Raw genomic sequence first — 11,506 nt, forward strand, 5'->3', positions numbered from 1 at the left:
CTTCGTCCACACTCATGATGTGAAGACCAGCTATATCCTCTGCTTGTATGTTTCTCTCTTATCTTCATTGCACAAATTTTCGCCTTGCCTCCAATTTCAGCATTTTTCGGTTTCATTTTCAGCCTCCCCTAACTGATTGATGATTCAATAAACAAATTCACTAGTAATTTTGCTAACTTCTTGACTAGACGAATATACTAAAGAATTAAAGCTACTAATTAGTTAGCTCTCCTAGCATCCGTCTGAAGTACTTTGAGTGAGTCCTCTCCCAACTGACACGTGGTTGCTTTTTTATGTGGTTTATTACTGATTTTCGTATGTGTTTTGCTACTGATTTTCTAATGCAGTACAACACAGATGTCCACATACACACACACGCTCACACTTACGAACGCACGCACACACATCCTATCAGTATGAGCACCTTCCAGATAGTGAGTCAGCACTTGAGATTGACGAAGTCACTGCAGGTGTATTATAGTCGACATCGATGCCCACTAAGCCGGCATAATATCTTGAGATTAACAAAGTCTCTGTAGGTGTCTTCGTAGTCGATGTTGATGCCCACATACACGCACATGCACTCACCCATATGAACGCACATGCATGCGCATCGTACCTTTGTGAGCACCTCCGAAATGCTGAGTCGGCACAACATCTTGATATTGACGAAGTCACTACAGACATCTTCGTAGTTGATGTTGCTGCCCACATACACACACCCATATGAACGCATACGCATGCACATCGTACCTCTATGAGCATCTCCGAGGTACTGAGCCGTCACAACATATTGGTATTGACGAAGTCACAGCAGGCGTCTTCGTAGTCGACGTTGATGCCCACATGCACCACCCATATGAACGCACATGCACGCACATCGTACCCCTATGAGCACCTCCGATATACTGAGCCGGCATAATATATATCTTGATATTGACAAAGTCACTGCAAGCGTCTTCGTAGTCGACGTTGATGCCCACATATATGCACATACAATCACCCCTATGAACGCACACACAATATATCTCTATGAGCACTTCTGAGGTATTGATCCGGCACAACATCTTGAGATTGACAAAGTCAACACAGGTGTGCTAGATGTCGATGTTGATGCCCACATACACGCATATACTCTCACCTCTATGAATGCACACACACACACCCTACCTCTATAAGCACCTCCGAGATACTGAGCCAACACTACATCTTGAGATTGACAAAGTCAACGCATGCGTCTTTGTAGTCAATGTTGATGCCCACGTACATACACATACACTCACCCATATGATCCACATTTCATCTTCAGCCACTCTCTCTCTCCCCTCAAAATTGATTTATAATTTCTCATTTGAAGTGTATCTACCCTTATATATTTCTTCACCGCTATTTTTGAATTAATTAGGATTTTTGGGTAGATTAGTGGCTAAACTTAGAGATGCATTGTCTGCGTGCTTGCTTGGCACACTTCTTCCAGATACACAATTCTTATTCACAATGTGTTGTGTGCAGGTCTATGACGAGGAGGATTAGTTGTCTAGGACACCTCTGCTGCTTCATTGATCTATTTGTTTATGGTGCCCTTTATGTGCCCATCTCCAGATCTCAAGAGTCATTTGTTGCATATTTTTTTCGTTCAACCCTAGATCCTCATCCCTAAAGTCAAGGATTAATTGGTGATAATCATGACGTACACTTTAGATAATTCATGTGGACAGGTCATGTAGCTGTGCTTTTGAGCTTTAGGTGATGTTTTGTAGTACAAAGTACACTGATCTATTGTGGAGCTAATTAGCCAATAAGCAAGTTAGTTTAAATTTAGATGGTTATTTAGTTTACCTTCTCTTACATTGCATACACTTGCAAGTAGCCCAGTAGCAAAGCTGCTGGCTTTTAGTTCACTTATTTTTTTTCACATGGTTTACAACTACCTCTTTCTTAAAATAGTTATCTTTAGGTTAGCTTTATAATTTTTACAAATTATATTTGTTTATCTCGATCTAGATTATCCAATTCTTTCTTAAACTCAACTTCACTCTATATGAAGAACATCCCATTCTCTCTTTGGCAATAATTCCTTTTAGTTATCAATTTTCTAATTTTAATTCTTGATGCTTCCGCCATGCAAAAGAACTAGGTATGAAAAGTTGTATCTTATGTAATACTACAAATGTATAGATGAATTGTTTTTCAAGTGATCGGTTATCCATCATCTATACCAGCTACCACGCACGATCCCATAGGAATGATTTCATCGCCCTAAGAAGCAGAACATGCCATCACCTACAGCCCTTTCCTCTGCCGGGACTTTCACATAATGAAAACGGTCGACATTATCGTGTGCTCGACATTAGTTTCCCTGGTGTATATCCTAGAGTACTCCTATGGCCGATCTGTCACCCATACACGAAGGCCTTAACAATTCCAGATCTTAAGGGTGTACCAACACATTGTTTTGGTGCTCCCTATAAGTTTCTCCATCCCTCCTTCCACATGTTTTTAGCAAGCATTTCCACTTCAAAGATGAATCTTCTTGGATTGATCAAGCAAACACATGCTCTAATTCAGACGGTCTTTCTAGCATTGTCATGTAATTAGCTAGGCATGCATGTTTGACACTTTCCAACTTTTTTTCATATGATGTATTTGTCATGTGTATCCATTGGGAAGAATTGAGTATATTGATTATCATCTATTGTTAAAAGAAAAATCTTGCCTGTTTGTCCATCTGAGCATTGTTGTGGCAATTATTTTGTGTGCCTCGTTCTCTTACATGAAACAATAATATTCTAGTACTAGCCTTGATTCATTTGCTATTAAACACCATTTCTAGCAACTAAATCAGCAAGTTTCAGGGGGGAAATCTCTTATGTGGGTCAATGCAAAAATTGAATTAACATAAGGCTAGTTCTTTGGTAGCTATTTAATTTGGCGGTCAAGCAAATTTGATTTTTTTTTTGCAGAAAGAACTCTTTTTTGTGTTAGATTGCCTTGAATAATGAGTTGTTTTAGGTTTGATGAGTTTAATTATTAGTCTCTCTTCTTTTATCTCTCACTGGTTAAGCAACCAGTAATATTTTAAGATGACATAAGCTCGCTTTATCGTGGCACTATAATTGGACCTAACTCCCCTGTTTATTTCAGACTTGTGGTTAAGACAAATTTGATGTTTCGGTTCAATAAGTCATAAACAAAACCATGGCTTAACATCTTTTTGTTCAAATATTAAGAGCCATAGAGAATGTTTAAATGATAATTAGAGCACATTGCGTTTGTACGACATACAATTATATTAGGATTATGTTTTAAGCCACTATTTGCTGATTATGGCATCATTTGTGTGAAAAAAAAATCATGTTTACCAATTATAGCTCTAGAAAATGCCACGAGAAGGCAACTAAAGCTGACTTTTGATGTCGTTGCATAGGGTACCTCCAACACTTCTAAGCATGAGAGTAGCTTCTCCATGTCGGCTTCTAATACGTCCATTTTGCATCATATTTTTATGTTGATATTTATTGCATTATGGATTGGTATTACACTTTATGATGTAATTATTATGCCTTTTCTCTCTTATTTTGCAAGATTCACATGAAGAGGGAGAATGCCGACAGCTGGAATTCTGGACTGGAAAGGAGCGAATCTGAGATCCCTATTCTGCACAACTCTAAATGTCCTGAAACTTTATGGAGAATTATTTTGAAATATATAAAAAATATTGGGTGAAGAAATACCAGGAGGGGACCCACTAGGTGGCCACAAACCTGGGGGGGCGCGCCACAAACTTGTCCTGAAACTTTACGGAGAATTATCTTGTCTTGATTCTTCTTTCATAGTTGCGGATGCTTGCGAGAGGGGTTAATCATAAGTGGGAGGCTTGTCCAAGTAAGGACAACACCCAAGCACCGGTTGACCCACATATCAAATTATCAAAGTAACGAACGCGAATCATATGAGCATGATGAAAACTAACTTTATGATAATTCTCATGTGTCCTCGGGAGTGTTTTTCTTTATATAAGAGTTCTTCCAGGCTTGTCCTTTTCTATAAAACAGATTGAGCCACCTTGCTTCACTTTTGTTACACTTGTTACTTGTTACCCATTACGAATTACCTTGCTACCAAACTATCTGTTACCGATAATTTCAGTGCTTGCAGCGAATATCTTGCTAAAAACCGCCTGTCATTTCCTTCTGCTCCTCGTTGGGTTCGACACTCTTACTTATCAAAAAGACACGATTGATCCCCTATACTTGTGGGTCATCAGCTTCCTACTTGAGAGTAGTTATTTGAAGATTTTAGAGTAAATGAAAAAAAAGAATGTACTATCACAACTGGAGAGTCAAACCACCCATGTTACTAAATGGTCTCACTATTTTAGCATGTCAATCTTTCATTTCACATTTACATATGATAGCTTAGCCTATAACAAAACTATTGGACTTCACTGGATCTTCTTTTTTCATTACCAAATTTGTATCATCTAGCCAATGCAATGTACCCATAATGTTCAACCAAATATACTTATCCACTCATCCAACATGTGTACTCTGTTGTTCTTACAGTTTTTAAGCAGCAACAATAATTGTACAAATCAAAAGAAATTGCACGGGTGCGGCGTGTCATCGTGCCTTCGCCCGCTAGTTAATGCTATGTGAGCTCCGATTTGAGAATGGTTGGCTTGCCTGTCCATTAAATATCCAGAGTTGCTTGATGACCTTTTTACTATGATGGGCAATTCATTTGATCGAACATAGTTCAACCACAAGTGACTGCCACTTCTAATAAATTCCTAAAAAAATTCCATCTTTTTTCAAAGAACAAAATCCCTAACTTTTTCCATGTGCCCATTACAAATTCCTAAAAGTTGCCATGTTCTTTAGAGAACCAAATTTTAAAATCTGTCATGTGCAATTTCATTATAGGGTGCATGGCAGTTATATAATTTTTAGACCATGGCAATTATTATTTAGACCATGTTGTTTTATTGTATGTAGAATGTCACTTTCATTATGTAGACCATGGTAGCTTTATTGATTAGACCATGGCAATTATATTATTTAGACCATGGTGTTTTTATTGTAGACATCATGGCACTTTTCATTAATTGGACCATGTTTAGACTATGGTTTTCTATTATAGGTAGCACGGCAATTTTCTTTTTAAGATCATGGTAGTTTTATATAGATACCATGACATTTTTATGGCAAATTTACTATTAGACCATGGTAGCTTTATGATAGGTAGCATGAAACTTTTATTATTTAGACCATGGCAATTTTTATTGTTACACCATGGCATTTCTATTAATTAGAATTTGTTAGTTTTATTGAAGGTAGTGTGACAATTTTTTGTATCTTTTTCAAAGTTTATTTTTTTCTCATGTTAATTTTGTTACATGTGACAATTCCGATTGAAACTCCGTCACATGAAAATTCTAGATGTGACAAATCACATGACAAATTCAAAACATGGAAATTTCAGATTTTTTTTTCAAATTATATGGCAAATAGTGAACCATGGCAATATGAACACTATTTATTTTGGGATTTCAAAATTGTCATGTGATCTTTACATACATTTTCAAAAAAAATTCATGTTTATAGTGAACAATTTTTCCTTAAACTTTGCCATGTCAATCATGTTTTACTTCTTTCTTTTTTGCAAAATCCCTGCCTTTGATTTTAACAGGAATTTGATTGTTTTTCCTTCATGTTTGCCAATCATTAGTACACATATTTTTCTAAAATTTTGCCATGCGGCCTTTTTATTTTTAAATTGTTAGTGCTCAAAAAAAATGATGATTGGGCCTAGAGGCCTGGAAAAAGGCATGTCCTGCAAAACGTTCGCTGGGGAGATGTTTTCTGCAGCAAACCAAAATGTTCGCTGAGGGTTACAAGGAATTTCCTATTCGTCGCGCTTTGCCGCAAACTGTCGAGGTTTCGCAAAGGGAGATTGTGCGATCGTTCCAACTGGGCCAACCCATTTAAGTGTTTCACCGTCACCGGTTTTGGAACTTTCTAGAGGTTTCAGCCGGTTTTTTCTGGTTTTGGGAAACTTCTAGAAGTTCCTGGTGCGGTTTTTTATTATTCAGTCTTTTCTTTTTTTATTTTTCCTTTTTCTTTTCTCTCCTGTTTCACATTTGTGTTTATTTTTCTTTTGTTTTAATTTCTTTTTTTCACTTTCCTTTATTTTTAATCTTTGATTTTTTTCAATTTTTAAAATCGTTGTCTTTTATTGTTTTGTTCATAAATCCGAAAACCTTCCAGGATTTTCCCTTTTTTTGTACTTTACAATAAATGTTCAGAATTTGAAAAATTGTTCCCATAAAAATCTTTGTTTTTCAAAAATTGTCCTCAAAATCTTCATTTTTCAGGAGTCAAAATTGTTCACGGTTTCAAAAATGTTCGCAATTTTTCAAATAATGTTCAAAGCTTCAAAAATTGTTCGCGCTTAGAAAATATGTTTGTGTTCCGGAAATTTGTTCATTCTTTTAAAAATGTTCGCAATTTTTGAAAAAGTTCAAAGTTTCAAAATTTGTTCGTGCTTTAGAAAATATGTCCCTGTTTTAATTTTTTTTGAAGGTTTAGAAAAATGATTCTATTTGCATTTTTTCATATATATACAAAAAGTGTTTGTATTTTGAAAATTCTTCGGGATATTCAAACTGCACCCAGTTTTAAAATTTTGTTCTGGATTTCAAAATTTGTTCCTGTTTTAAATTTTTGTTCACCAATTCGAAAAAGTTTGGGTTTTTCAAAAATGTTCGAGATTTCAAATTTTATTCTAGTTTTCAAACAAAATCACCAATTAAAAAAAAGCGTGCTTTTAGGAATTTTCCGGAATTTCTAAAAGTATTTGTGTTTTAAAAAATGTGATGAAAATTTATTTATTTTATCGTTTTAGAGATTTTGTTTAATTTCAAAAGATGTACCTTTTTCAAGTGTTTTGTACAAATTCAAAAAATATTCACTTTTGTAAAAAAAATCAAGAATTTTGAAATTTCTTTTGCAGTTTCATAAGCTGTTTCAAAATTTTGAAATTGTTCGCATTTATAAAAATTGCTTATTTTCCAAAACGTGATCGAAATTTGAACTTTTGGTTGCAATTTGTTAAGTAATGTTCAGTTGACATCGCTGCTCATAGTTCTTTAGACATCAGGCTATGTATTTGTCAATAAAACATTGTAGCTGTACAGATGGTTAGTGCAGTATCCGGAGATCCATAGTTCGAATCCCACCTCACGGGCGCCGTTGTTTTTTTGCGCATTTTCCCGTCCAGTCAGGCGCTTCCTATGCGAAGGGTCGTCCTACCTTAGGACCGTTATAGTTACGGTCGCCGTTCATCGGGGCTTTGGTCGCCGGCTTCCCTGTCATCAGTTCACCAACTTCCTTGACCTTCCGGCGCTGGGCAGGCGTCAGCCCCCATACATGGTCTTACGACTTTGCGGAGACCTGTGTTTTTGGTAAACAGTTGCCCGGGCCTGGTCACTGCGGCCCCCTTTTATAAGGGGGCACCCCTTCTCCCGAAGTTACGGGGCTATTTTGCCGAGTTTCTTAGAGAGAGTTGTCTCGCGCCCTTAGGTATTCTCTACCTACCCACCTGTGTCGGTTTCGGGTACAGGTACTCTTTTGTTGAAGGTCGTTCGAGCTTTTCCAGGTCCTGTTCTGCCCCAACGGGCCGGCCCAGTAGGGCGCTTCCTATGCGAAGGGTCGTCCTTTTGCCGCAGAATGCGACAAATAGGAGCTCCTTTGCTTCTTTTCTGTAGCAAATCAAAACGTTCGTTGAGGGTTTTGCTTCTGCCAGCAATCGAATCGGTTCACATTGTCCTTCCATGCGGGGAGCAACAACCAGATATTCAAGTCCTTCAAAAAAGGATGAAACACTTGGCCGAATTAATGACTTGCCTAGTGGACAAAGCATAACTGTTTTTCTGTTTGCCTATCAAGTTAAAGTCACCGATAACTAACCACGGTCCCACGCGAAGATGACACCCATCTCTCATAGTCCCTCCGGTCCTTTTTAGTCTGCATATAAGTCTTGTCCGAAATCAAGGCATCTCTATTTTGACCAAACTTATAGAAAATATTGTTAGATTCATTATGAAATATAGTTTCGTAGTATATATATATTTGGTGTTGTAGATGTTGATACTTTTTAATATATATTTGGTCAAACTTTACAAAATTCGACTTGACACAAATCTACTACGTGGAGTAAAAAGGACCCGAGGGAGTATCTCTTGCAGAAAAATGATCTTATCCTTATCCACTTGGGGCGGTGATCCACGGTCAAGGCCCATCCTCTTGCACTCGCAGTTGCTCAAGTTGGTGCGTTGTGGGGCGGACCGGTTAGGGCATGTACAATGGTTGATAAGATAGTCTTATCCTAAGTCTTGCATGTAAATTAGAGATGACAGAAAAACATGTTTACAATGGGTCATTTCTTAGCCTTATCTTCAATAATTAGTTGTTCCTAGAAATATGGTGAGACAAATTATGCTAAGAGATCATCTCTTGTCTTCTCTTAAATAAGAGAAGACAAGCCTTATCTTACGATTTCTCTCTCCTCCACCTCATCATTTATCCTACGTGGCATTCTTAAGATAGAACCAGCTTGTTCCGGTGGTCCCTGCAAATCCCCAATGTCACAACGTGTCAATCAAATTAGATAAAGAGGGAAGCATAGCCTTTAGCCTGGTAAATGTAGGGCACCACTTCAAATCCCTGTCGAAAGTGCAAAAGAGCCAGATCATATTAGGAACCTGTTGACCGTGGAAGTACAAAGTGCAATGTGCCCTGTGTGTGAAGTATGTCACGAGTGACGTAATCGTGACTTGTGATGACGGATGTGGTTGCTGCACCAGAAATGATGAAGCAAAAAACTAGTATGATACATTAGCAGTTAAGAACAACATTCAAAAGAAAAATATGTTCGGAATTAAGAAAGAAGCAGTTGCGAGCAAACCCGGTCCTAGTCAGCCAACAAACCCTTCGAGAAATACTCGTGCTGTTGCCGCGGTCATGTCCATGCTGAGGACCGGCGTCTGGACAACGGCTGCAATATTGTAACACGCAAAGCCGCAGAAATCTTTAAAGAAAGGGAGAGGAACCAAACCCGGCCTATGCTCGTTCTCCTTGTGACCTGGAGCCGCTTAATTTGAATTGTCATTTGTCAACTAGCCGGAGTAGCTAGCTAGCTCGATGGTGACAGCACCAACGTACTTCCATGCCATATTGTGACGGTCCACGGCACGTAGCGCAGACCGCGTCCATGTGAAGGTGGAACGGTAGCCAGGCCAGAAAAGGTCAGCCGGCCACCAACCAAGCCCGGGCCGCGTCTGACCACGTACTGGTCGCTTGTTCAAACGCACATGACAATTCAACAGCAAATCTCAATATCCAAATGCCATTCCACGAACCTACCGCGCGCCCCCCCAACCGGCCTCGCTAGGCGCTTGCTTCTATATAAAGGGCATGGCAGCAGACACAACAGCAACCCAAACCCCGCTAAGCATCAGCATTCAGCAGCACCTCCCTTCTACCTCCTCTGCTTTGCATTCCTCCTTCCGGTTTCAACCGCAATCAATGGCTGCCATGAAGATTACCCTCCTTGCCGTGGCCGCGATGGCCGCCTTATTAGGCACCGCGTCAGCGGTAACCTACAACGTCGGCGAGCAGGGCGGTTGGACCCTCAACACCGACTACAGCAGCTGGGTGTCCGGCAAGAAGTTCAACGTGGGTGATGAGATTGTCTTCAAGTACTCGTCCGCCGCGCACGATGTGGTCGAGGTCAGCAAGGCCGGCTACGACTCCTGCAGCATCGACGGCGCCATCAACACCTTCAAGTCCGGCAACGACGTCATCCCCCTCAGCGCCACCGGCACCCGCTACTTCATCTGCGGCATCACTGGCCACTGCAGCCCCACCGCCGCGGCCAGCATGAAGGTCATGATCGACGTCGCCTCGGGCTCCTCTTCGCCGTCCTCACCCATGCCAGCCGCAGGTCCTGGCGCGAGCAACTCTCCCCCGGCGCCACCCTCCTCCGCCGCTACCTCCGTCGGTGCCACAGCAGGATTTGGCCTCGTCGCCCTACTGGCGGCTGGTCTCATGGCTTGAACGCATATATTGATCAGCTGCCACGCGCACATATGAGCTTATATATTGTTAACTACTGCTGTAGTCATTATCACGGGTGAATACATGTATTCTTTTTTAGAGTGAGAATGTGATAGTTACTTGTATCTATCACGTCTATATGTAATCTGCAGACCTTCATGTCTTTTATATAATCATTCTAGAGCATTATTTTATACTAGAAGAACGTCCGTGCGTTGCAACAGGGCCACATTAACTTTAAGAGTTCAATATTACGACATTGTCGATCTTTTTTACCATCAAATCCTCACACACACTCTGTCCCCCTCCCTCTTCCTCACTCTCTCTCCCTCTCTCTCTGTAACACACACACATAGCCTATTCTCCCCGTCAATAAGACTTACTCAATTGACAATAATGTGTGGACTTGTGGTGAGCTTGACTGAACTAATGTGTGATATATTCCCCAATCATTTAACATTGAAATTTCAGAAATGGGAAGATTATGTAACACCTCAAGTCGTTAGCTACAGTGACCTTCCCCTAATGATGCCATGTCATCAGGCTTGCTAAGCCAAACTGCCACTTGATAAAAATCAAAGCCCAATTCAAATTTAAAATAGTCAAATAAATTATTTTGTCAAACAGTAAAACTAAAATGTTCACCATATTCTATAAATTCCACTGATCTTTGACATATTGAGCCCAACATTATTTGACCCAAAAATTAAATCTTGTCAAATTAATAAGAGGTCCAACAGTAGTTAAAATAACCAATTAAATATAAACCTAATTTATGTATTTCCTTTTGGCCCCAAACTTTTTGTGCCACCTAAAAATATTATGCTCAAATTGTGTGCATAGTTTCACAATTAACAAAATCCATTTAGTTGATATAAGAATAAATAGAAAATGGTGTTAAAAAGGAGAAACGGATTAGAATACATTAAAAACCAAAAGGACGATGAAAAACGAGATTCCCCTACCCCCGGGCCTTGCCACCGAACCGGCCCAGTGGTCCAGTCCTCGCACGGTCGTCTTCTCCTGTTCCCCGAGCCCGTCGCTACAGAGCTGGGCTCCCGCCCGACCACCTCGCCGGCATTGAAGGGGAATGGATAAGGGTGACGCCCTGCCTCCCCTGCCCCCATGGCCTCACTCCTCCTCGACGCCCCTCCCAGATCCACTTCTCCTCCTCGCTCGCTCGATCCCGGTGATCTGGACGAAGTTAGATGCCACGGCCACCATGACAGACCCCGTCCACATGGCCACTGCCCTCCCTGCTGGCTAGGAGCTTGTCGAGGAGCTCCGAATGCCTCTGCTAATTCATCTGCGCCAACGAGATCAAATCCAGCACCCCCAGATCGACGTCCTTGACATCTTCCTCAACCTTCGGCCACCGCGACATTGTC

The 11,506-nt window shown here is 40.3% G+C and overlaps 1 protein-coding gene across 1 annotated transcript; it reads left to right on the forward strand.

Annotated features, from left to right (window-relative positions):
- Positions 1-9,487: 9,487 nt before the first annotated feature.
- LOC119291451 (mavicyanin-like) lies at positions 9,488-10,317 on the forward strand. The gene has a single exon (XM_037570204.1). It carries the CDS (start codon positions 9,588-9,590, stop codon positions 10,116-10,118), a length of 531 nt encoding a protein of 176 aa, XP_037426101.1. The 5' UTR covers positions 9,488-9,587; the 3' UTR covers positions 10,119-10,317.
- The last annotated feature ends 1,189 nt before the right edge of the window (positions 10,318-11,506 follow it).

Source organism: Triticum dicoccoides, chromosome 4B (assembly GCF_002162155.2).
Source record: "Triticum dicoccoides isolate Atlit2015 ecotype Zavitan chromosome 4B, WEW_v2.0, whole genome shotgun sequence".
In the NCBI taxonomy this organism is placed as follows: Eukaryota; Viridiplantae; Streptophyta; class Magnoliopsida; order Poales; family Poaceae; genus Triticum; species Triticum dicoccoides.

Excerpts from the sequence above, each read along its gene's own strand:
- LOC119291451 (XM_037570204.1), top strand. The coding sequence starts at position 9,588 with ATGGCTGCCATGAAGATTACCCTCCTTGCCGTGGCCGCGATGGCCGCC.